Source organism: Equus asinus, chromosome 7 (assembly GCF_041296235.1).
Source record: "Equus asinus isolate D_3611 breed Donkey chromosome 7, EquAss-T2T_v2, whole genome shotgun sequence".
Taxonomy (NCBI): Eukaryota; Metazoa; Chordata; class Mammalia; order Perissodactyla; family Equidae; genus Equus; species Equus asinus.
This window is the reverse complement of record NC_091796.1, coordinates 16,004,333-16,031,882: the sequence shown is the minus strand read 5'-3', so window position 1 is coordinate 16,031,882 and position 27,550 is coordinate 16,004,333. Positions and strand designations below refer to the sequence as shown.

The 27,550-nt window shown below is 38.2% G+C and overlaps 1 protein-coding gene across 4 annotated transcripts in view; it reads left to right on the top strand.

Moving 5' to 3' along the window:
- CDH20 (cadherin 20) overlaps positions 1–27,550 on the top strand; it is a 199,605-nt gene that overhangs the window by 151,538 nt on the left and 20,517 nt on the right. For all 4 annotated transcript variants that reach the window (XM_070512928.1, XM_070512929.1, XM_014859438.3 and 1 more), the window contains 5 exons: positions 476–595; positions 3,062–3,229; positions 10,330–10,517; positions 19,095–19,348; positions 25,624–25,760. In XM_070512928.1, the coding sequence (XP_070369029.1) occupies positions 476–595; positions 3,062–3,229; positions 10,330–10,517; positions 19,095–19,348; positions 25,624–25,760 (867 nt within the window). The remainder of the gene's footprint in view (positions 1–475; positions 596–3,061; positions 3,230–10,329; positions 10,518–19,094; positions 19,349–25,623; positions 25,761–27,550) is intronic.

Here is a 27,550-nt window from a genome sequence, read left to right as displayed (position 1 = left end):
ATGCAGAAAAGGAATGTGCAGAACAGCTCACAAATAATAAAAAACAAAAATGACAACCAAGTCCTTAGGCAGGAAGCTACTTAGACATTGGAATCAGCCACAGTAAAAGATAATAGTAATAATAAGCCTAGTATGGTTATTCAGTTCTGATTCTTAAAAGTAAAACAAAAGATAGATGATAGATAAATGATCTATCACTCATGTTTGATTCATAAGCGAGAAGCATTTCAGTATGATCCAAAGGGTAATGAAAAGCCCAAAGGCTGTGTTGTCTTTACTGGTTATTAAGAACTTAAAACACAAGTAGTTTCCATTACAGAGGTACAAGAGAGTTGTTATGGAAGTTTGACCTAGAAAGGGGACCCTCCCAAGAAAGCAAACATAATATCTGCAAATGCTCTAAGATTGCCCATTCAGGATTGCATCCAGCCTTTAGCAATTCAACTTGAACAGGCTTCCTCCATCTCTTCCTCAGGGACCTCTGTTATCCAGGTGACAGCCACAGATGCTGATGATCCAACCTACGGCAACAGTGCCCGGGTCGTGTACAGCATTCTCCAGGGCCAACCATATTTTTCTGTGGACTCCAAAACAGGTATTTGATGCAACAGTCAAGTCAGAAGTGTTTGCTTTATTCCTTAATAATTTATAACTGCTACTTATGACAGACCCAACTCTCCTTTTCAAGGACTCTCCAGGGAGAGTATTAACCAGAGGTGATTGTTATAAGCTTTAGGATTAAGAGAGCAAACCAGCACTGCCCTGGTGGTCAAGAGCAGCACTATGTATAGGCAGTGTACAGGGTCTGACTGGAGAGGCCAGAAGGCCTGCCTCCACAAAAGTACCTCCTCACCAGCCTTCAAAATGTCCTCTGGTTGTACTTATCCCCAGGGATTAAGGTCTTTTATCACTCCAAGAAGACCTGAGAAGATTGACACATTAACCTGGACTCACAATAGAACTGGAATCATTGATTCTGAAACTGGAAAGAGCCTTAGGGGAGTCATCCAGTCCCTCACCATTCACTTAATGGATAAGGAAACTGGGACTTGAGACCTAACAAGCGCATCTAGTTGTAGATAAGTCCCCTGATGTGTGGTCTGATGTTCTTTCCCCTGAACCATCCTGTACTAAGCAGAGAATGAGGCTAGAATGAACGGGTGCTGGGACAGACAGGTTTTGAGGAGGGAGGAAACAGCACAGAGCACGGGATGTGGCCCCCAAACAGACAGGTGCTGAGTGGGAGGCTCTAACTGGGAGGACAGCATAGAGACCCAGATGGGTAAGGGAGCAGTGTGGCAGAAAAGGGCAAACCAACAGAAGTTTGGTTTTGGTTTTTTGTTTGTTTTATTTTGTCTCAATTTTACTAGCAAGCTTTGACTACAGAATATGCATGTTTTATCTATGAAGAAGTCCCTTTAATACTTTTGAGTTGGGCAGAGTGATAATTATATCATTATTATCTTGCATTGTGTCAGGCTTTCTCCGTTTCCACAAACAATACCATATTTGAGCCTGCCAATAATCTTGTGAACTCATGAAATATATGGAAGTAGTTATTCCAGTTTTACATACAGGAAAACTGGAAACCTAAGAGTAATTAACAGAGAACTTGAGTAAAGAAATTTACAGGCACAGAGTTAAAGTCAATGGTGAACACTCAAAGTCACCTCTAGTTGAAAGAGGAAAAATACATTTCTTACTAGCAATCTAATAGAATTTTTTTCCGGAAGTCCTAAGGGGAACCAGGCATTTAGAAAATTATATCATAAAAGTAGAAAGGGAGGGAGTGCATATTAGTAGGAGGAAAGAAAAAAGATTGCAGTTAGGGACTTCCATAAAACAGTAACTTTAACAATTCTACAAATGGGGAGAGGGAGAGTGAGGGGGTGCCCACAGGCAGGAAAAATATAGACAGGAAGAGGGCAACATGTCCTTTATATCCTCAGAGGAAACTTACATTATTTTGACAGTTCCCAGGAGGCATCTTTAGTGTTAAGGTCAAAAACACATGAAAAGATAGTTATTGCTGTGCCCATAGGGCATTTAAAAAAGAAAATGCTGCATATTTCACTTCAGAATGTTGTTACTACAGTGCAATATATACATTATAGGAGTAAACTGGGGACAGATCTGAGGCTCCCAATCCCTTCCCTTTGCATACCAAAGGTCTATTTAGCCAAGGGTCACGTTGTAAATTTACAGTAAACAAGCCTTTATTCTTTGCCTAGAGCGTATAGAAGTCAACTTTTCTAAGTGGAAGGGGTAAAAGAGAAATAAAACATTACTGCACATCCTTGGCAGGATCAAAACAACACATTTCACTGGGTTTTGATTTAGACCCCTCTTCTTAAATGAAACCGTATCAGCACTCGGCGATGCTGCTACTTATTGTCTGGGGAACTTCATCCCTTATCGTCTTAAAAACAAACAACTCACAGAGCATCTTTCATGTCCTAGCTCACAGAATTCAGTGAAGCACGCAGGTAAGCAGAACATAACAAAACAGAATGAATATATAACAAAAGGAAAATCAAATCAGAATTCAACCATGCTAACAGGTATTGGGGAGGCTGGAAAGAGTAGACTAGGAGTGAGTTGCCTAAAGAAGAGTCATTTGCACCACAAGAGCTCTAGGGGCTGAAGAAAGAAAGAGCTGCAGGAGAATTATCTAAAATCATAGCTTTGCAGACATGTAAGGCTTTGTTTTCTGGACCCAAAGCCCCAGTTTTCTTTGGTGAGACAGAGCAGCCTGAAATTGCCTGGGACTCTAGATTCCCCAAGTCTGTTAGAGAGCCATTGCTGCCACCTCCCGTTCTCTCTTGGTAATGTTGCCAGAGGAAACTGTCCCTCTAAGCTCTTCCTGCTGGAATAGGAATTATTCACCATTTGTTTAAGCACTTTTTTGAAGCTGGGATTCTGACCTCAAGTTTAATAGACCACAGGTGACTTGCATCTCAACTCTAGACATTAACAATGCACAAGGGGGAAACCTAGAAACCAATCTTAAAAACTGGCTTTGTGGTTTGTCTTTAAAATCAAAGTCATTTCTATCCTGCAGGTGTAATTAGGACAGCACTCATGAACATGGACCGAGAAGCCAAAGAATACTACGAAGTGATTATCCAAGCCAAGGACATGGGAGGGCAGCTTGGAGGCTTAGCTGGGACCACAACAGTCAACATCACCCTCTCAGATGTCAATGATAACCCACCCCGCTTTCCCCAGAGTAAGTACCTAACAGAGATCTGATCACAGGCCAGAGGGATGCAGCTGTTACAGAGGTGAAAGAGAAAGGCCAGTCTGAATTCCTCTTTAAGTTCAACGATTCCTGGATTCCTTTCCTACATTTATCATGCTATTCCCACATAACCATTTCTCTCCTGGGTCCCAACATCCCATAGCATTAAACCAGTGTTTCTCACTTTTTTCATTATCACCTCCCTACTGGGCCCTTTTAGATTTTTTTCTCTTGAACCCCATGCCCTGCACCCCACCCCCATAAGATTAAATACTAAAGAATAAGATTTTCTTGGGTGGGGTTGAACTTTAGAGAGCCACAAACTATTGTAATATTTAAGATTTTTCACCTCTACCAGCCACAAGAACTAATTTCTGTCCCCTAAGGAGTGATATTGCCCCTGTTGAGAATGCACTCAGGGACATTAAGCCAAAACTGTAGGTGAATATAGTGACCCATCTGACCACTTTAACCAATCAATTCACAAGCAGGTACCGAGCATCTGCTTGTAAGGGAACCAGGCATGAGGGACACAAGATACTTGAAACCCAGTCCTTGCCCCTGTGAAGCTTAAAATCCATTTGGGGAGTACATATTCTATACTCATAAGAAGTAAACCAAGAAGCAACACTGGCTGTACCACTTGGTGAGTGCAGAATGAAGCCTTCCAACTAAGATGAATGAAGGCTTCATAGAAGGAGGAGACTTCAACACAGGATTGAAGAATATAAAGGATTTCAATAGGCAGAAAGGAAAACAATCCAGAAGGGAAGCCGTTCATCCATTCAAAAAGTATTTGTTTCAGGTAACATTCTAGATATGAGATATAGAGCAATGTACAAAACAAATGCAATCTCTGCTCTCCTAGAGCTCATTTGAGTAGAAACCTGAATGTAAGAAAAAATATATATATATAAAGACCTGAAAATAAAGTTGCAAAAGCAATTTTATGTTCAAAGACCCATAAAATGGGTAACACCAATGGACAGATCATCCAGACAGAAAATCAACAAGGAAATTATAGAATTAAATGAAAAATTAGATCAGATGGACCTAATAGATATATATAGGACACTTCATCCAAAAACAGCAGGTTACACATTCTTCTCAAGCGCGCATGGAACATTCTCAAGGATAGACCATATCTTGGGAAACAAAGCCAGCATCAATAAGTTCAAGAGGGTTGAAATAATATCAAGCATCTTTTCTGATCATAATGCTATGAAACTAGAAATCAACTACAAGAATAAAGCTGGGAAAGGGCCAAAAATGTGGAGACTAAACAACATGCTACTGAACAAACAATGGATTATTGAAGAAATTAAAGAAGAAATCAAATATTATCTGCAGACAAATGAAAATGAAAACACACCGTACCAAATGATTTGGGACACAGCAAAGGCAGTCCTAAGAGGGAATTTCATTGCAATACAGGCTCACCTCAATAAGCAAGAAAAATCTGACATAAACAACTTCAAATGACACCTAACGGAATTAGAAAAAGAAGAACAAGTAAAGCCCAAAGTCAGTAGAAGGAGGGAAATAATAAAAATTAGAGCAGAAATAAATGATATTGAATCAAAAAAAGACAGTAGAAAGGATCAATGAAACAAAGAGTTGGTTCTTCGAAAAAATTAACAAAATCGACAAACCTTTAGCCAGACTCACTAAAAAGAAAAGAGAGAAGTCTCAAATAAATAAAATTAGAAACGAGACAGGAGAAATCACAACACATACCGAAGAAATACAAAGGATCATAAGAAAGTACTATGAAAAACTATATGCCAACAAATAGAACAACCTAGAAGAAATAGATAAATTCCTAGACTCATACAACCTACACAAACTGAATCAGGAAGAAAGAGAGAACCTGAATAGACCAATCACAAGTAAAGAAATAGAAACAGTAATCAAAAACCTCCCCAAAAATAAGAGCCCAGGACCAGACGGCTTCTCTGGAGAATTCTACCAAACATTCAAAGAGGATTTAATACCTATCCTTCTCAAACTATTCCAGAAAATAGAGGAAGATGGAGCACTCCCTAATACATTCTATGAAGCCAACATCACCCTGATCCCCAAACCGGACAAGGACAACACAAAGAAGGAAAACTACAGGCCAATATCACTGATGAACATAGATGCAAAAATCCTCAACAAAATTTTGGCAAACCGAATACAGCAATATATCAAAAAGATTATACACCATGATCAAGTGGGATTTATACCAGGGACACAGGGATGGTTCAACATCCACAAGTCAATCAACGTGATTCACTACATTAACAAAACGAGAAACAGAAACCACATGATCATCTCAATAGACGCAGAGAAAGCATTTGACAAGATCCAACATCCATTTACGATAAAAACCCTCAATAAAATAGGTATAGAAAGAAAGTATCTCAACATAATAAAGGCCATATATGACAAACCCACAGCCAACATCATACTCAACGGACAAAAACTGAAACCCATCCCTCTCAGAACAGGAACAAGACAAGGGTGCCCACTTTCACCACTCTTATTCAACATAGTACTGGAGGTTTTGGCCAGAGCAATTTGGCAGGAAAAAGAAATAAAAGGAATCCAAACAGGCAACGAAGAAGTAAAACTCTCGCAGTTTGCAGACGACATGATCTTATATATAGAAAACCCCAAAGAATCCATAGAAAAACTATTAGAAACAATCAACAACTACAGCAAAGCTGCAGGGTACAAAATCAACATACATAAATCAGTAGCATTTCTATATGCTAACAATGAACTAACCGAAAAAGATTAGAACTCATCCCATTCATGATTGCAACAAAAAGAAGAAAATACCTTGGGGTAAATTTAACCAAGGAAGTGAAAGATCTATACAACAAAAACTACAAGACCTTCTTGAAAGAAATTGACGACGACATAAAGAGATGGAAAGACATTTCATGCACATGCATTGGAAGAATAAACATAGTTAAAATGTCCATACTATCTAAAGCAATCTACAGATTCAATGCTATCCCAATCAGAATTCCAATGTCATTCTTTACAGAAATTGAACAAAGAATCCTAAAATTCATATGGGGCAACAAAGGACCCCGAACTGCTAAAGCAATCCTGAGAAAGAAGAACAAAGCTGGAGGCATCACAATCCCTGACTTCAAAACATACTACAAAGCTACAGTAATCAAAACAGCATGGTACTGGTGCAAAGACAGATGCACAGATCAATGGAACAGAACTGAAAGCCCAGAAATAAAACCACACATCTATGGACAGCTAATGTTTGACAAAGGAGCTGAGGGCCTACAATGGAGGAAAGAAAGTCTCTTCAACAAATGGTGCTGGGAAAACTGGACAGCCACATGTAAAAGAATGAAAAATCAACCATTCTTTTTCACCATTTACTAAAATAAACTCAAAATGGATCAAAGACCTAAAGATTAGGCCTGAAACAATAAGTCTTCTAGAAGAGAATGTCGGCAGTACACTCTTTGACATCAGCTTCAAAAGAATCTTTTCGGACACCATAACCCCTCACAAGAGGGAAACAATAAAAAGAATAAACAAATGGGACTTCATCAGACTAAAGAGCTTCTTCAAGGCAAGGGAAAACAGGATTGAAACAAAAAAACAGCCCACTAATTGGGAAAAAATATTCACAAGTTATTTATCCAAGAAAGGGTTAATCTCCATAATATACAAAGAACTCACACAACTCAACAATAAAAAGTCAAACAACCCAATTACAAAATGGGCAGGGGACATGAACAGACATTTCTCCAAAGAAGATATACGGATGGCCAATAGGCACATGAAAAGATGCTCATCATCACTAATAATCAGGGAAATGCAAATCAAAACTACACTAAGATATCACCTTACACCTGTTAGAATGGCAAAAATATCCAAAAACAAGAGTGACAAATGTTGGAGAGGCTGTGGAGAAAAGGGAACCCTCATACACTGTTGGTGGGAATGCAAACTGGTACAGCCACTATGGAAAACAGTATGGAGATTCCTCAAAAAGTTAAGAATAGAAATACCTTATGACCCAGCCATCCCACTACTGGGCATCTATCCTAAGAACCTGAAATCAGCAATTCCAAAAGTTCCATGCACCCCTATGTTCATCGCAGCATTATTCACAGTAGCCAAGTCATGGAACCAACCTAAGTGCCCAGCAACTGATGATTGGATAAAGAAGATGTGGTATATATATATATACATACATACACACAATGGAATACTACTCAGCCATCAAAAAGGACAAAGTCGTCCCATTCACAACAACATGGATAGACCTTGAGGGTATTATGTTGAGTGAAATAAGCCAGACAGAGAAAGACAAACTCTGTATGACTCCACTCACAGGTGGTAGTTAACATATGGACAAAGAAAACTGATCGGTGGTTGCCAGGGGAAAGGGGGGTGGGGGGAGGGCACTAGGGGTGAAGTGGTGTACCTACAACATGACTAATAATGATGTACAACTGTAATTTCACAAGGATGTTAACTTACATAACCTTAATAAAAAAATAAAATAAAAAATAAAATAAAATAAAAAATTTTTTTTAAAAAAAGACCCCTAAAATGAAGAACTGCTCTTTAGTGTTTCAAATGTGTTATATTTCTAATGGAAGTCATTGAAAAGTTTTTGAGCAGGAGAAAGACATACAGAAAGGCTAATGTAATAGCCACGTACAGGATGGATTGGCAGATGGGGAGACTAGAAGCAGGGGAGTTTGTTAGGAGGTGTTTAGAGTGGTCTAGATTTGAACTGATAAAGACTTAAGGAGGAGGCAGAAGGAGAGGAGTGGGACAAATAAGAAAACATGGCTTTCTGCCTCTTGATTTCTTGACTAAGGAACAAGGCAGAGGGTGGAGTCAAAGATGACAATGATGTTTAACATCTAGGCTACAGGGAGAAGAATTGTACTACTGATAGAAACAGAGGATGCACAATGGAACTAGTGGCAGGGAAGGAGAAAGATAAATTCATATTTGAATATGAAGTGACAGCAGGACAATCAGATTGAATGTCCTTAAGGAAGGTAGAAATACAGAGCTATGACTGTGAAATGGAGTCCAGGAAGGGAGACGTGAATTAGAGAGGCAGATGCCTAAAGAGAGCAGTTGGAGAAAGAGTAGCAGACACAATTCCAGGTGAAAGACTTAACCAGGAAAATCAAGTTTAAAAAAAAAAAAACTAACTAAAAACAGAGACTTAAAAAAACTAAACTAAAAGTCAGGCTATTGGCTGAATTAGCTAAATTTTGACTCAGCCAGACCAAGTGAGGCATCTATTGTATCTACGTAAATACAGGGAGAGCTCAAAATATTACTTGCAAATGTTATACCCAAAGACCCCATGAGATTTCATGAATCAAAAAGGCAAGATACTAGATAAGTATTTCACAAGTGGTGCAAGCAAGTAGGTTACTAAGTCAATTGGTTCTACAGTACAGAATAGTTAGTGTGCCATGGAATGGTTTGTGAAATGCCATATAGATTGGTTTCTTATTGCTTTGCTGACCCTGTGGGTTCCATCTTTATAACTTCATGAATGGCTCACGTTGCACACACTATAGACTATAGATTTTTGAACATCCTACCCTGGATAAACTCTTCTGCATTACTAATCTTCTTATTCCTCATTCTAGAATTCCATTTTTCTTCTTTTTCAAAAATATTATCGTAACTGATGATGGAGTGTTGACAAATGACACACACCTACTATTTTATATTGAACAAGCTCAGTCACCTTTAATTGAACCAACTATAATGGAATATCAAGATCTCAGGCTATTTATTTCTAATATAATACATCATGTGTAGAAATTTTATGTATATGTTTGTTTAAACACAGAACACATAGCTTTCCTGGTGTGGGGAAAATTGCAGGCAGATATTTGTTTGTTTTTCCCAAAAGTTCTGTAATAGCAAAATCTAATTCATCAACAACTTTGGGAAAAGAATGGAAAGAGATCTGAAATCCAAGCGCCTGCCAGCTTAGTACAGACATTACTGATTTCCTGGCTCATATTTGCAAAGAATAGGCATTATTTTTTCTCCTGTGCAAGGCAGAGCGCTGTGAGCTGGCTGGGTGCTGTCAGCCTCCCCAGATCTTTGTGAAATTCGAGCCCTCATAACCCAGGCTTCCCTGCAGCTTGCAATGCGTATTAGAATAAAAGAGACCATGTACATATTGAAAATGTGATTGTATGATTTTCTTTGTTATTTATTCAGTCACATTATGATTGACAAAATAATGAAGAATGTCAGAGTTGAGCCCCAGAGAAGTTAAGTTAGTGAAGATACAACTCTGCAGAGATGAAAACAAACTAAATTTAACTGCGAATTCAGGATACCAAATTGAAAAGAATATTACCAGCTCTGAGCCTCTTACATATGTGAGAACTTTTGGGGTGTTCTATTCTGCAACAAGAGAATAAGAAGCATCAGAAGAGTGTCTATGAAGGGGCCGCCAGTGGGCAGACCCAGGTGAAAGGACACTTTGAAGGACAATACATGGCGCGGGTGGAACTTGCTCTCTGCAGCTGTTCCTCCCTGATAGATCACTGGTCGCCATTCAGTTTGGGCAGCTGGTTGTAGGGATGGACACTCAGTACACTAGCCAGACCAGGAAGGAAAATGAGGGCATTTGAAATGTGGATAGAATAAATACGTACTTTGTGATGACAGTGTGTGTTTGTCTTTCTGAGAAGGAAATAACATTTGGGGAAACAGTTCATTTGGGCAAATAGTTCATTAGGAAGGACTGAAAGATTGGAAAGTAAGGTACTTCCTACTACTTTGAAGATAGATTCACTGAGATGAGAAATATTTTTGCTTTTTTTCCTGTCCTACTCTTAGGATTATGGTCAAGCTATTTTGGCCCCTCCTTATCAAACATCCACACAGGCTATGACCTAATACCCTTTGCTCAGTTTGGATCTGTTTTTCATCTGTAAAATTCAAGTTTTAATTGCTGAACCAAGAGAGAGATGTTTTGCCCAGAATGCCTGGTATGATGTGATACTGACGAGGCGTTTCTTATCGTGACAGATCACAAGAATGCATGTTCTGACCTCTCTTTACAGAACACTATCAGATGAGTGTGTTAGAATCGGCTCCGGTTAGCTCCACTGTGGGGAGAGTGTTTGCCAAGGACTTGGATGAAGGAATTAATGCAGAGATGAAGTACACTATTGTGGACGGAGATGGCGCAGATGCCTTTGACATTAACACAGATCCCAATTTCCAAGTCGGCATCATAACTGTGAAGAAGGTAATCCAACTCCTTTTTCCAAATCATTTTAATGGAGGCTTTGAATGTACCTGAGGTGTTAGTAAGGGTTGTTATACTATCGGTATGTGTTGCTTCAAATCCTCTGATAAACACTCTTTCCTATTATTAAGGAAATAAATCTCTTACTCATTTTGCTTACATGTAAACACTGGCTGTCATTGTTTTACAAAAAGGGTACCAGATCACCATAAAGATATATTCTAAATATACCATTTCTCCTAGCTCACTAATTAGCCACTTAAAGAACTATTGAAGTTTAATTGCCTAATAATGGTAATGACTTGATCAACATTTACACTTGAATAAAACCCATTTTTTACCATAGTATACTGTAAATAACAATAAAGCAAGCTATAATATTATTTATGAATCAATAAAAACAAGCAGGGATTTTTTAATTGCTAATTGAAGATCCACAGATGCTGATTAGACTTGAAAAAGCTTTATCAAACATAGCTGCTGAGGGATGTTATCACTTGAAACTCTATGGCCTCATGATAAGTTACCAAGTTTTCTGAATGTAAGTTATCAATTCTGTGGCATAAAGCACATATGGATATATCCGCTGGAAGATAAAACTTTTTAGAAAATTGAACTTTTAACATCCTAATAACTACGTATCTGATGAAATACATTAATTCAAAAACTCATTGAAGATGATTTAATCTTACTTCTCCTCTATTTTTTTGTGGAGGGGAGATTTGCCTTGAGCTAATGTCTGTTGCCAATCTTCGTCTCTTTTTCTTCCCCTCCCCGAAGCCCCAGTACATAGTTGTACATTCTAGCTGTATGTCCTTCTAGTTCTTCTATCTGAGCCACCGCCACAGCATGACTATTGACACATGAGTGGTGTGGTCCTGTGCCCAGGAACCAAACCTGGGCTGCAAAGAGCAGCACACTGAACTTTAACCGCTAAGCCATCAGGGCTGGCTCTTCTCCTCTATTTTAAATACATTTTAAAACCCAAGATATCTTAAACTATTTGTTCAACAAACATTTATTTGATGGCTACCTATGTGCCAGGTACTGTTCTAGGCATTTAATGTAGAGAGTAAATAAAACCACCAAAACTCTCTGCCTTCATGGGGCTTACATTCTAGGGAGGGGAAGAAGACAATCAAAATAGCAAGTCAATAAAGTAGTATATTAGAAGGTGATAAGTGCTATGGGGGGAGGAATGCAATAGAACAAACATGAAATCAGAAGAGCCAACACAACTTCACATTTAAATTGGATGATTAGGATTGGCCTCACAGAAAGTGACATTTATGCAAAGACTTAAAGTGGGCAGAGTCACAGCACAGAGTGGGGCATGTTGACAGTGCACAACCCTAGGAGGTGCCCTACAAATGACTTTCAGTGAAAACTGTACACAGGAGTCCTGGAGATGAGGGATTGGGCATGGAGATATTGAAGAAAGTGTTCCAGGCAAAGGGACGGCCAGTGCAAAGGCCCTGAGGTGGTACTCTGCCTGGTTTGTTTCAAGAACAGTAAGGGGGTTTATAAGGCTGAGTGGAGAGGGAGACTGGTAGGAGAGTAGGTTAGAAAGGTAACAAGGGGGCCAGATTGTGTAGGACCTTGGAGGCTGATGTAAGGACTTGGGGATTAAAGTGGGGAAGAACTGGAGGACTTCAACAGATGTGACATGACTGCACTTTCATTATAAAATAATTACTCTGTAAGCTCTGTTGAGAAAAGACCATAAAGGGGCAAGGATGGAAACAAGGAGGCCAGCTGAGAGGCTATTGCAATAATCCAGGTAAGAGATGATGGTGACTCGGCCTAGGGTAGTGGGAATGGAGGTCGTGAGAAGTGGTCAGAATCTGGATATATTTTGAAAATAGAGCCAACAAGATTTCCTAATAGATTGAGTAAGGATACCAAAGAAAGAGAGGAGTTAACTGAGCAATAAGAATCAAGTTGGCGTTAACTGAGATGGCGAAGTCTGCAAGCAGAACAGGTGGCAGGAAGTGGCAAATATTGGGATTCAATTCTGAACATGTTATATTTGCAATGTCTATCAGACACCCAAATAGAGATGTGTAGTAGATGTTGGTTATAGGAGTCTGGAGTCTGGAGAAAAGTTCTGGGCTGGAAATACAAATGTGGGAGTCAAAAGCATACAGATGGTACTTAAATAAAAGAGAATGATATTTCAAGGCTAAGCATAGATGGAGAAGATGACAGTGAAGTGAGCCCTGTGGCTCCTCAACATGAAGCAGTCAGGGAGGAGAGCAAGGACAAGTCCTAGACTGACAGAGAGAGACCAGGGAGGCAGGAGGGAAATCAAGGGAGTGTGGTGTCCTGGAAGACATGAAGAAGCTGTTTCCAACAGAAGGGAATGATCACCTGGGACAAACACTGCTGAAGGTCAGATAAGAACATTGAAAATTAACCAGAGACTTTAGGAACATGGAGGTCATTGATGACCTTGACAAATAGCAACAGTCATAACTTAGAATGTGGCACAAGGTGTTTAATAATACCTTATTCTATGTTGTTTCATAGAATTGAATCAACACTGCTTTAGAAGAGAAGAGTTCACATTTTGTCCTTTATTTATGTAAGGTGCAATCAAATACACTAAAGAACACATTTATCCAGCATTCCACCAACTATAAATCTTTATAACCAGCACACAATGACCTCAAAACAATGCAAAATGCTGAGATTAACTTTGGAATCATCACAGAAATCTGGATGTAATTTAAATATTGCCGTTTCTTATTTTATTTTCATTCTGTAAGAATAACACATGCTAGAATTATAAAAGGTGACTAGAAATAATAATGCCAATTTGGTGTATGACATAGGTTTAAGAACATTCACCTATTGTGTGGCACGCCTCAAGTTAATAATAATATGTTGCTTACCATGACTGGTACCTGTAAACAAGGTAAAATGTCAAAGTTTTGGATAATTATTGTTTCTTTAATGAAAAAATTCTCTTTAAAAAATTAAGCAGGGGGCCGGCCCCATGGCTGTAAGTTCGTGTGCTCCGCTTCAGCGGCCCAGGGTTTTACTGGTTCAGATCCCAGGCGCGGACATGGCATCGCTCATCAGGCCGTGCTGAGGCAGCGTCCCACATAGCACAACTAGAGGCACTCACAACTAGAATATACAGCCATATACCAGGGGACTTTGGGGAGAAGAAGAAAAGAAAAAAAAGAAGAAGATTAGCAAGAGTTGTTAGCTCAGGTGCCAATCTTTAAAAGAAAAAAAAATAAGCAATCAGAAAATGAGCTTTTGAGATTCTCAATATACTTTAAATTTTATTTGACTCTTACAATAATGTATAAGGTAATTCGAACCATAAAACAATATTAATTTGTCAAATTATTAGAACATAGCTTAGACCTTATTACAAGCCATTCATTTAAAAAACATTAACTATTACAATTTTGTATCTGAAAGGAGTCTCAAAATGTCTTTTCCCTAGCTCCATCACCTGGAAAAAAGTTTAAACCTCATACGACAGAACACTCTTTCATTGTCATTACTAAAACTATATCCACGTTTAATCAAAACATTTATCAATTTTGCCAAGGTCATTTGGATTTCTCTTCTGAACTTACGAGGTGCCAGAAAATGGGATTAAGAAAGAGGTCAATAAGTTGGGTAGATGGACAAGTCAAATATAATAAATACTTGGAGGCTATCGACTGCTCAGTCTATACCTTTGGAACAACATTCACTCAAATGCCTGATCCCCACCCATCTTCCTACTTTGTCATTAATAATGTCATATAAAACTGCAACAAAAGTTCTGCTTTTGATTTATTTCCCTAAAGTCTATTATTTGTCTAAAAAGCACATACTTTTTCAAGAAGAGAAATTAAGTCAAATTGATAGAATTGGGTCTTCATAAAACTACACTGATTACTATCCAGTACCTTGGGTCTTTTTGGCTTTTAAGTAATCAATCAATTGACTTTCAGTCTCTTAACTTAAATGCTTGAAAGATAACTTGAAATATATAATTTTCAAAATGTTCTTTATTCTATATGAGCATGATGTTATGCCATTCTCCAGTCTTCAGGGTGTCTTCCATCTTCCAGCATACAAGAAGTAATTGTTTTGAGTCCATTCTCCTCTTAGGCAGGCCACAAAAATCAAAACTTCCGTATTTCATCAAACCTAAGATGTCATGAATTGTAAATCTCATCGTTTTACATACCACTTAAAAAAACTCTTGCCAACTTAAATGATACAATGCTTTCTTATTCCTTAATTTATAGTCATTGAAAAGCTCTTGTAGACACAGACATATTTGCTTCACTAATATCAGATTTACTCCCTGCTGTTGTTTCCATTTCAATGTCAAGCCATAAGAGAATTTTTGAAGAAATTTTAGATGGCAATAAAGTTATTCACATGTACTACCAACAATGTGCAGAACTCAACTGAAGTACAACAGGAACAGCTTTGACCAGGTTTGGCTTGCACAAACAGTGACAACTACATCACATCTCCTGTTGGGCCTACAGCAATTGTACAGCACCATCAGTTGGAGAAACAACTCTATTTCCAAAACGTCAAAATATGAAAAAATGTACACCTTAGAATCATTGAAATAAGGTAACATAAAATCTACACATATTTTCACTCAACCAGTACTTAATACTCACATTGGAAAAGTTTTTTGCACTCTTCAATGTAACAACATTTTTTGCTGCTTTTTTCGTTTTAGGCACACACTGGGCACTGGGGCCAAATAAAAATCTGACCAAGTCATAGCCTTTGCCTCTGAGTCTGGTGAAAGGGACTAACATGGAAAGAAATATTTGTAATACAAAATAAGAAGAGCCATAACGGAAGCAAGACAAAGTGCTAGGGGAACAAAGGAGGGAATAATTAATTCTGCTGAGGGAGCTGCATGATCGTTTTGTGCCAAAATTTTCATGACTCAATTTCCAAGGATATGATGGCTTTCCATTTTTGCATGCACCAACTCTAGGAAATTTTTTGAATTTGGAACTTGGCTTCTCAGATATTACTACACTTTGATTTACTATTATAAATATGGAAATAAACAATTGTTTGGAGTTAAAGAAATAAAGTACAAAAACTTTTCAAGAGAAAAGTTAAACATATATCAATTGTGGGCAATTTAAAGCTTAGGGTATCTAGGGCAATGTTTTCTTTCAATTCTTAAATAACAAAATTATTTAAGTGAGGGAGACAGTCATCTTACATAATGTAATAATCACTAGGTAACTTATTTAAAATAAATTTTAACAATAATTAAAAACTCACTCTAGTCTCTTCACCAGATGGTGCTGAAACAATTGGATATCCATATGCCAAAAAAAGAACCTTGATGCATACCTCATGAAAACAAACTCCAAATGGATAATATACCCAAATGTAGAAAACTAAAACTATAAAATTTCTAGAAGAAAACACAGGAGAAAATATTTGTGACCCTGATTAGGCAAAGATTCCTGAGATATGACACCAAAATCCCAATCTACAAAAGAAAAAGTGGTAAGACTTCGTCAAAATTAAGAGTTTCTTCTCTTGAAAAGCCAATGTTAAGAGAATGAAAAAAGAAATCACAGATTGGGAGAAAATATTTGCAAATCACCTGTCTGATAAAGGACTTGAATTTAGAATACATAAAGAACACTTCAAGAAGACGTGTAAAGATATATATAGATTTATAATGATGCTCAATATCATTAGGCATTCGGGAAATATAAATCAAAACCACAATGAGATACTACTTCATACCCACTAAGATGGATAAGATCAGAAAAACTAACAAAACCAAATAATGACAAGGGTGTGGAGCAACTAGAACTTTCATACATTCCTGGTGGAGATGCAAAATGGTGCAGCCACTTTGAAAATTGGTTTGGAAGTTTCTTATAAAGTTAAAAATGCACTTACCATACAATCCTGTAATCCCACTCCTAGGTATTAACCCAAGTGAAATGAAAACCTATGTTCATACAAAAACCTCTGTGCAAATGTTCATAGTGGCTTTATCCATAACCCTCAGAAATTGGAAACAACTCAATGGTACCTCTAGCAGAGAATAGATAAATAAACTGTGCTACATTCATATAATGGACTATTACTTGGCAATTGAAAGGGACAAACTACTCATTCACACAATGGCATGGATGCATCATGCTAAATGAAAGCAACCAGACTCAAAAGACCACATACTGAATGACTGCATTTATATGACATTTTTGCAATAGGGATAGAACCAAAGATCAGTGGTTGCCAAAGGGAGAGGAGGTGACGACAAAGGGGCACAGGGCAGGGGGTATTGGGGATGATGGAACTGTTCTATATCTTGATTATCATGGTAGACACATGGCTGTATACATTTGTCAAAACCTGGAAAACTTTTGGGGCTGGCCCCGTGGCTGAGTGGTTAAGTTCGTGCGCTCCGCTGCAAGCGGCCCAGTGTTTCGTTGGTTCGAATCCTGGGCGTGGACATGGCACTGCTCGTCAGACCACGCTGAGGCAGCGTCCCACATGCCACAACTAGAAGGACCCACAACGAAGAATATACAACTATGTACTGGGGGTCTTTGGGGAGAAAAAGGAAAAAAATAAAATCTTTAAAAAAAAAAAAAAAACCTGAAAAACTTTACACTAAAAAGGATGAATTTTAATATATGTAAATTACACCTTAATTTACAAAAGCAAGTACCAAGGGCGGGCCCAATAGCTGAGTGGTTAAGTTCACGCGCTCCACTTCAGCAGCCCAGGGTTTCACCAGTTCAGCTCCTGGGTGCAGACCTAGCACCACTCATGAGGCCATGCTGAGGCGGGGTCCCACATGCCACAACCAGAAGGACCTACAACTAGAATATACAACTATGTACTGGGATTGCTTGGGGAGAAAAGGAAGAAAAATAAAACAAGTATCAAAAATCCTACCAGATTAGAATAATGACTTTAAATTAAGGGGAAAACAAATTTCGCCTAGCTCAAACCTAACATAAATAACCGTGTCCACTTAGGGTTACCCATATTTAAGGAAAGAATTTTCAAAGAATGCAATGTAATTTACCAGGAAAGATAAACATCTTGATTTAGAGAGCAAGTAAAAATAAAATAAATTGGTAGAACTATTCCTTCAAATATATTATAATCTGAGTGGCAGATTTCCCTGTTAATGAAAGCCTTGCCTTTTAACTACGAACTAGGCAGGCAGGCGGCCTGGTGGAAACGGTTGCTTGGTTTGATTGGGAATGGTTGACTCCACGAAACAAGTACAAGCTGCGGCTCTAAGTAAATGCAGAACAAGTAGTAACCAAACAACAGCAACAGAACAAACAAAAAATATTCCTATTAGAATTTGAAAATAAATATAGTTAAAGCAAATCTTACTGTTGTTTGTTTCTCAAAAGCAAACAAACAAAGGCTTAAATGGACATAAGCCTCTTTCTAACACAAAATGTGCTGATATTAGCATATTTTATGAAAAAAGCACAAGTGAATATTTAGCTAGAAAAATTTAAGTCATGGCCAAATTGACATATGACTTCTAAGCTTTAGTAACTGCTTTGCTATCCACTGTAATTATTTTACAGGACTGACTTTCCATGATTTTTTTCATTATTGATGATGTTTTGAGATAACTGTTGCCTAAAACATTTAAAGATTTTTGTCAGTTTAAAAAAAAACATAAATGGATTACTCTGAAGAGATAGCATTCAGGTTCACTTTCTACCCTAAAGTGTTACATTAATTTTGACATACAACATCCTGAAGATAGGAACAGACCAAAAAAGGAACAACTAAAAAAATTATGTTATGACACGGAATTTTACTGGACAAAGTTAAAGTTTTGTGGATGAGCCCTGAATGAGGAATTTAAAAATCTAGAGCAGCATTTCTGCTCCGACACTACGTAACCATGGCAGCTTAGCCAGGTCTTCTCAGCTCTCTGGGTATCAGTTTCTTCAACTGTAAAATGAGGTCTTGGATTAGGTTTTTAAAAGATATTTTTAAAAGAGAGTATCTATAATAAACAAAATACACTAAATAAACTAAATATTGATCTGACACAGTGTTCTGAGAACCCTTGTAAGGTGCTTATGATAGTTTCTCGTGAAAAATCACTGTTGCCTTTATACTCAAGATTTTTTTTTTTAAGGAAGAAAACAGAAAAGCCTAGGCCTGAGTTGTAGGGACATTCTGAAACAGAACTTGAACTCTCTCTTAATTATCATGACGTCTTTTGAAACGAACAAGCATTTCTAAAGATAAGGTGACCATGCTGATTAAAAAGTAGATGCGTTAAAGTCAAGCTTACCCAGAGTACAGTGGCTTTCATAATCAGCTAACTAGCTTCGTTCACTATCTCTAAAGCATCTAGCATCTTCCTTACCTTCTTTACCCAACTTGAAACTGACATTAAGACCAAGAATTACAGAATAAAGGAAAAATTCCCCTTATTTTTCCCTTTGCCTCTTTTCGTCCATTTTAATGAATTTGGGAATCTTCCCACCAGCCATCAATATTGGCCATCCTTTAGAACCTTGACATATATGTTCGTGGCTAATCAATTTTCCTGTCATTACTTTTCAGCCCCTGAGTTTTGAAAGCAAGAAAAGCTACACCTTAAAAGTGGAGGGAGCCAATCCTCACCTGGAGATGCGTTTTCTGAATCTGGGCCCATTTCAGGACACAACGACAGTGCACATCAGTGTGGAAGATGTGGATGAGCCCCCTGTATTTGAACCCGGCTTTTATTTTGTGGAGGTTCCTGAGGATGTGGCAATTGGAACGACCATACAGATCATTTCTGCCAAGGACCCGGATGTGACCAACAACTCAATCAGGTTTTTCCACAGATTTTGCCTTTTTTCTTATAACCTGGACTCTTCCCTTCCCTGGTATCTAATTTTCTAGCACTTTTTCCCTTTGCTTCTTCCACTTCTGGAGATTCTTCCCTTTCTTTTAAGTTCTTCCTGTTTAAAGAATATGGCCTTGTCATGTTATTTAGAAGTGAAATATCATTATGTCTACAACTCATAGTCAATTGGTTCCACAAAAAACACACACACACACTTTAGTTCTTAATCATGGCCCTACTGACATTTTGGGCTGGATAATTCTTTGCTGTGGGGGGCTGTCCTGTGCATTGCACAATGTTTAGCAGCATCTCTGGCCTCTACCTGCTAAATGCCAGTATCACCCCCTGAGTTGCCACAACCTAAAATGTCCCCAGATATTGCCAAATGTCCCAGGATGGGGAAGGGGTAGGGGGACAAAATCATCCCTGGTTGAAAACCACCAATTCAGAAAAAGCACAGACATAGACAGAAAACAAAACGTTTAAAACCGTCAAATCTTAGTGGTGAATACAAAAGTCATCATTGCACTTTCTTTCAATTTTTATGAACCTTTGACTTTTTTACCTTAAAAAAATGGGAAAAGGGCCAGCCCTGTGGCGAAGTGGTTAAGTTTGGCATGCTCTGCTTCGGCAGCCCAGGTTCATGGGTTCAGATCTCAGGCACAGAACTACACCACTTGTCAGTCATGCTGTGGCAGCGACCCACATATAAAAGAGAGTAGGACTGGCTCAGATGTTAGCTCAAAGCTAATCTTCCTCAAGCAAAAGGAGGAAGATTGGCCACAGATGTTAGATCAGGGTGAATCTTCCTTAGCAAAAAAAAAAAAAGGAAAAAATAACATATGCTATATATATTTCCATGTACTACAGAAAGAATACACATAGAAATTACTCCCCTTGTCCATGGCTTCCATGCCATGTAAACTGGCCAGATACGGCTTTCTAGTGAACCCACATATCAGTCTCTCCAAAATCTGTTTTGAACTTAAAGATTCCAACCAAGACGCCTCCCCCTCTAGGGAGAAAGGAGAGCTGCTCTTCCAGCCATGGCCATTTCCCATCAACTCTGGAACCAAAGTGCAAACAGCTGGTGGACAGGTTGACGCCTCAACCTTCCAGAGCAACTGCCAAGCCTCTGAAGCTTGACACAAAAGATCAGGATTCCAAGGCTGTTTGAGGCCATCTGTCACATTAATTGTTGAAAGCCACATGGTAGAATGGATCTGGGGCTTTAGTGCAGACAACACGTTTTAAACACACCCCAATTTATCAAATGCCTTTTCTGTCAGTAGACTACTTCCCTCACTTGGTGCTATTTTGTATTTAATGAAAATGTGCTTTTGTAGTTTAACGAGGACAGTTCTCTCCTGAGAATAACTATACTGGGGGAAATCCGCTTCCTCTAACAAATCAGCAAGCATTTAACACTTTCAGGCATTAAAATGGCTAAAATGAGTTTGTTTGATTCTGATATTTGATTTTTAGCAGCCAACTAATCTTTCTCTTATGAATTATACCAACTTCATAGGAGTGATATTTCAACCTTAAGATTTTTAAATGTATAATAGGATGGGAAGAAGTTAGTGAAAATATATTATCCCCAAAACAACCACAACATAAATAAAACAGATTCTATTATAAATTTATGTTTTCAGAAGCCAAGAAAATATATATACACATATCTTCTGATCAATTAATCTATTCATATTGGAGAAGATACTGTGGGGAAAACTTTAGAGAATAACACTTTATGAGGGAAATGTTTGAAATAAAACAAGCACAAGCTTGAAAAAAATCAGATCCCATTTCTAAAACAGTCAATCAGAATACCCAGTGGATAAATCCACAACTTCTTCCCGGATTCTGACTCTGGACTCCTACATGGTAAGCACTGGAAATATGCTCTGTTAGGAGTCACACTACTAAATGACAAGCAAAAGAGACTGAATGCAGTCAGGACACACACACATACCGTCCTAGAGTGTCTGCACAGTATTCAGGACTAAAGTTGTTATCTCAAGACATACCTAGGAAGGAAAGAGAAATACCAGCAGGCCTGGATCCACTACTGGCAGGGAGCAAAATGAGGCACACAAAATGAAGGAATCCTGTCTGGCTAACAGAAAATGCTGCTGCAGATGATGAGCCACTGAAAGGCGTCAGTTGGCCGGCATGGCACAGCAGTCAGCATCAGGGAGGTACACAATGGAGTGCCTGTCTATTCCAATAGATCCCAGTCAGGAAGAACTCAAGAGTGAACAGGCCAGAGGCATAGACCAAGGTCCACTGGGCCTTATTCTGGGGCAGGACTCCAGGTCCTGGGAGAAAAATTGGCAAGAACAATGCAACAGCCACAGGCCTGGAGGTAACGAGACAAGCATTCAGGCACAGCGGGCAATGCAGAATTCCACTTTGCACAACTAGAGACAATTCTCCTTCTGCATTTCGGTTGCAAAGAAGGAGCAGAATTCATATCGCTAGATATAGGCTCCCTGGCTCTTTTTACTGTCCCATAGGAAAAAAGAATGGTCCCTGGAACCAGGCAGAACATCAGGGGTCCTGGACTCTCATAGGGAAAAGCATATAAAAGTCAACTCTCCAGCTATCATTTAAAAACCCATTTGGGAATTACTTTTCTGTTATCTTTCCCCAAATTGCTCATTTTATCCTTGTTTTTCCTACAAAAGTTATTTTCTTTTCAAAACAATTTGCATATTTATAGCTGCTTGGCTAATTCATCTTCTGCATTTTTATTACAAATAAATGAGATTTATATTCCTAAAAAGAAAACACCTATTTAAATCACCCAAAAATCAACATATCACCTAACGTTAAAATGTTATGGATAAAAGGCCATTTAACTTTTTAAAAAGATTATTAGGACTTTTAAAATCTCCTTTCTAGAAAGTTTATGGTGTGGTCAGGCATATAAGCTGGTCATCACGTTCTAGTAAATCCTAAAACTAAGTCTCCAGATTTAGTTATATACACATGAAAAATACACTGTTTGGATTTCCTAAATTTTTAATAAATGCTAGAGGAATTTCTGGCAAGGAAGAAACTGAACAATTTGGCAAATGAAATAGGCTTCTGCTGGTGTGGAAACAGCCTGCCCGCCTGGGCCATCCTGTGTGTGTGGATTTAGGGAGACTGCCCACAATGCCCTACCTCCAAATCTCTCCCAGATTCAGAGAACGTCCTCAGCCAAGCAAATAAGCAGGGAGCCCAATGCACACCAGCTACTGCTCACTGAAGGCAGTTTTGTAGTGTATGTTATGCCTATTCTGCCCATAGTCGGTGAGAATATTATGGTTAGAGAAAGGAAAACCACCTACATAATTCACTAGTGTGTCCCAATTTCCTCATTTTCCATCTGTATCTACACCTTTAATTTGTTCTCCCGCCTCCTGAAAATTGGCTCAGCGTCCCATTCAGAGTAATGAATGCTCTTACGGCCTCAATTCAGGCCCCCTTTGGGAAATCGGAAAGGGATTCCACTCGATGAGGGAGGCTTCTCTGAAGTGAGCTCGCAGTGTTTCCTCTCCGTGTCACCAGGCAGTACTGTCATGGGTTCTGTCAGTTAGTTATTTCTATCACTCCATCTCCCACACCATCTGTGACACTTGCTATGGCGTTGGAGGTTTGAATACAGAAAGCTGGTTCATCATAGGCTGCCTCTCCCCTCGGCATTATGCCTACAGCTTGGAGAGCAGCCATCAGGGCTATGGCCCCATGGGGTGAACAGCTGGCTTTCTCATGTGTGGGGAGCTGAAATAAAAAGCTGTCACAAGCCAATCAGTATTTTTTCCTAAGACAAATTCAACTCTTTTTTTTTCTTTAAAGATTTTATTTTTTTCCTTTTTCTCCCCAAAGCCTCCCAGCACATAGTTGTATATTCTTCGTTGTGGGCCTTCTAGTTGTGGCATGTGGGACGCTGCCTCAGCGTGGTTTGATGAGCAGTGCCATGTCCACGCCCAGGATTCAAACCAACGAAACACTGGGCCACCTGCAGCAGAGTGCACAAACTCAACCACTCGGCCACGGGGCCAGCCCTGACAAATTCAACTCTTAAAACAGCCAGTAAACATTAAAACTAAATCACTAATTATACCTAGAAAAAAAATGTTCGTTAATATTAAATGAACTTTGTAGGCATGTTTTTTATTAAAAAGTCAACTGTTTGCTAACATGGTTTAATTTATCTTCAAGAAGAATTTTAAACACTTTCATACATTCCATGTGCAGTAAGGCAGCTTGACCTGATGGTTAGGAGCAAGAACCTGAAACCCAACTGCCTAGGCTTGATTCCCAGCTGTGCCACCTTAGGCAAGTGACTTAACCTCTCCATGCCTCGGTTGCCTCACCTATAAAATGGGGATTATAATGTCACCTACCTCAGAAGGTTATTGTGAGGATTAAATGAGTGAATATATGTAAGGTGCATAGAGCAGTGCCTGGCTACAGTAAGTATTCACTAAATAGGGTCACAAAGAGAGGCATTAATTTGCTTCCTTAAATTTCCCAACTCTTGGAGAGTTAGAACTGAAATGATTCCAATTTCTTTAGCCCTTAGTGGTCACCTTTCCATTTAATTCCTAATTCTCTGAACAGCCACCCTGAATCTTTGCAGGAAAAAATACATATTTGAAACAAAACATTTTACCAAATAAGACACATACATGCATATACTCTATATATGTATTTATATATATTTGAAACAAAAGTTTTACCATCAATATTTACCCTTACTGCATGCAGTAGTCTGTAACGCATATATTCTATTCTATTTCATTTTCTTTCAACACTAGTCATAACTCACCATATTGATTTCACTAACCTGCAGTTTGAAAAACAATGTACTAGACTAAGGAAACTGCTTACTCCCATCAAAATGGCAATTTCCCAGTTTCAACAACTTTAAGATACAAACTGCAATTGCTGGCAATTTTAAATAGAATTTTGAATCCAATATATTACAGTAATTTATATATGTGTATGTGTGTATGTTTCAAATCTTACCTCTGCAAATTATTAGCGGTGTAACTGTATGAAAGTGATTTAACTTCTCTCAATCTTAGTTTCCTTTTCTGTTGAGATAAGGCCTACCTCCTAGAGATGTTGTAAGAATGAAAAAAGAAGCTATAAAATGCCTGGTGTTGAATAAATGGCAGCTATTATAATTACTAGCCAGTATCAAGGACTACATAAGGTTCTCAAGGATAGTGCTCATATCAAAATCCCACATGGAGGGTTTTAAACATACAGATGTCTGAGCTTCCCTCCACACCTACTGAATCTTCCAAGATGGGGACCAGGTAAGATAACACAAAGGGTCAGATTGCCAAATCAGATTCAACAGGAAATATAGATCTTACCCAGGACCAAGGTAAATAATGACTAAAAGGATACAGACAACAGCAAAATATAAGCCAAGCACTCTTTCCCTGGAGAAGCCTGAAACTGTCAGGAGCAGGTGCCTGTAAATATCCTTCTTTCCCTGAGTAAGGATGCATACTGGTCCACATAGAACACGAAAGGTGTAAGCAACAGATGAAGTGCATTGCCTGAACTGAAGGAGCCACTTCGGTTATGGAACATCTGCTTTTATACCCCATTAATTACTTAGCTCACATGACATTTTCCAGCAAGTTGCACCCCATAAATTCATAAATTCCAGGCTCATTTTCAATAAGCAACCTAGACAGACCTGGTCTACCCTGCTAAAAACATTCCATAGGTAAGGATCCCAGCTAGTAAATACCTGTATTGTGTTTGCTAGCAGGTCAGTCATTAGCATGTTTACAAAAGACCTGAAGCAAATCTTTCCTTCCCCATAGGCGATACAATTTACAGGGACTGGGACCACTAAACATACCTTTTCCAGTTCCGGTTTAGCATTTCAGAACTTACTTGAGTAAAATTTGCTCTGAACAAAGATATGTATGGGCTGATATTCACAGTGTCCTAAAAGCCTTAGGGCAGTTTTAAGCTTTAAATAGCTGAAATTGATCTTTATAAAGCTTTAAACTGCCCTAAGACTTTGTTGCCGTGTTTTATTTCATTTTATGAAGTGGAAACTAAAGCAGTAATAGTTTGTTGTTGGTTTTTTGTTTGGGTTTTTTTTTGGGGGGGGGGGGGCTTGTTTTTGACATTTTAAGACAATAAATAAAGTCTTCCAAGTGTCCATAACTCAGAACTAGTCATGTTTCACATGGTATGCACTCAGTTCTCTCATGTAATGTGCTATCTGTGTTTCTGCAGATATTCCATTGACAGAAGCAGTGACCCTGGAAGATTCTTCTATGTTGACATTACAACAGGTGCCCTAATGACCGCAAGACCCCTTGACCGGGAAGAGTTTGCCTGGCATAATATCACTGTCCTTGCTATGGAAATGAGTAAGTAACACAATAAATTGGTCTCCATATAGTGACAAAATACAGGCCTTGTAGAAAGTGGAACTTTACATAGCTCATTGGAACAGGAATTATATTCTTTCTGAGAAGAAATGGAAATTATGATTTATGTAAGTGAGTGGATACATTTAGTTCAAATACTTCTTGAGCATCTCCTGTATACCTAGTCCTGTGCTAAAGATAAAAACAAACAAAACATGCAAAAGCAGTAAAAAAAGAAAAAAAATAGCACCATTAAACCCAAGAGCTCAACTTCTATTGTCAAGGGACAATTCTTGAGAAATCTAAGAGGCTTTCAATCTTTAATAAGATTGGGAATGCAAAAATAGTATAAAATATTATTATTGGATGAAAGGAAGCATTTATGACATATCATCCACATATCATTTATCATATATCACATACATACATACATCCATACAAGAATTTGAGACATCTTACAATAAAAGGCAGGCTTATTAACATAAACTTAAAAATAGAATGGAAAGTTAATAAAAACTAGATTAATATATTTATTATAAACTTAACAAAAATTAGATTATATACAACTACATTCAATTTTTTTTTTATAACACCTAGTGATGGTAAAAGTTCAGGGAAATGACAGACACTAAGGTACTGGCAAAAGTATTTACAGCCATTCAGGAGGGCAATGTGGCAATTAATCTTTTGTATTAAGATTCTCCAAAATATTCATACTCTTTTTCTCAAGAATTCTAACAATTATCTTAAGGGAATAATCATAGATATCAACAAAGATTTATGTACTAAAACATCCACTGCAATGTTATTTTAAAATGGGGGGGAAATGGGAATTACTTACATGTCTAATTAATAGGAGTCTAAGTAAATTACAGTACAACCATACAGTAAAATGAGACTTTCATGTAGATATTAATACCCATGCTTTCAAGGTATATTTCAATGACACAGGATACTCTTGCCCTAAAATATTAAATTTCTGAATTCAACTTTGTTATTTTGCTTAACTGCAATGTGTGTGTGTGTGTGTGTGTGTGTGTGTGTGTGTGTGTTTGTGCATGTAGCTCCACATTTTTGGACACATGTATTATTACATATATCATTTAATAGGTAACTCTGGTAGTAGAACTGCAGATATTTATCCTCATGTTTTTCTGAAATTTTCATTATTCCTTCTATAAACAAGTACCACAGTTATAATAAAAAAAATTTTAATATGTCAGCACTTTTGGTAACCAAGCAATAGAAATATTTAGGGAGAAAAACAGTACAACACAGATATTTTTGAGAAAGGAAAGGAAAAAAATGAAGCAGAAGAACAAGGCATTCTGAGATATAATAAAATTATTTACTAAGAATAATTTCTATGTCTTACAATTTCTATTTTGTCTTCTTGGGATGGTGACCAAAACTGAAAAAGACAGGAGGGGCACTACTGCAGCTGTGAAACTGTCTTTGTGTGGCAATGCCAAGCTAAAGACAGACCAAAAAGACGTATTTCCCCATGAGTGTCTATGAGAACTTCTCCTGCCCCAGCCAAAGATATGGATTTGGTGTGTGTTTGATCCTGTAATATCCCCTCAGTCCCTAAGCAGAAATAAATGTGCAGTGTTATCTGTATTCCCATGAATAACTCGAAATCTTCTGAAATATAATTCAAAGAACCGATTATTCCACAGGAAAAAAGCCAAGCAATGCCACACACATGGTATGCATCCGATTAGAAACGGGCTGTTTTCAAACCCAGAATATAGAAGTGACCTGTCTTTAATTCCAGAACCTGAAGTAAG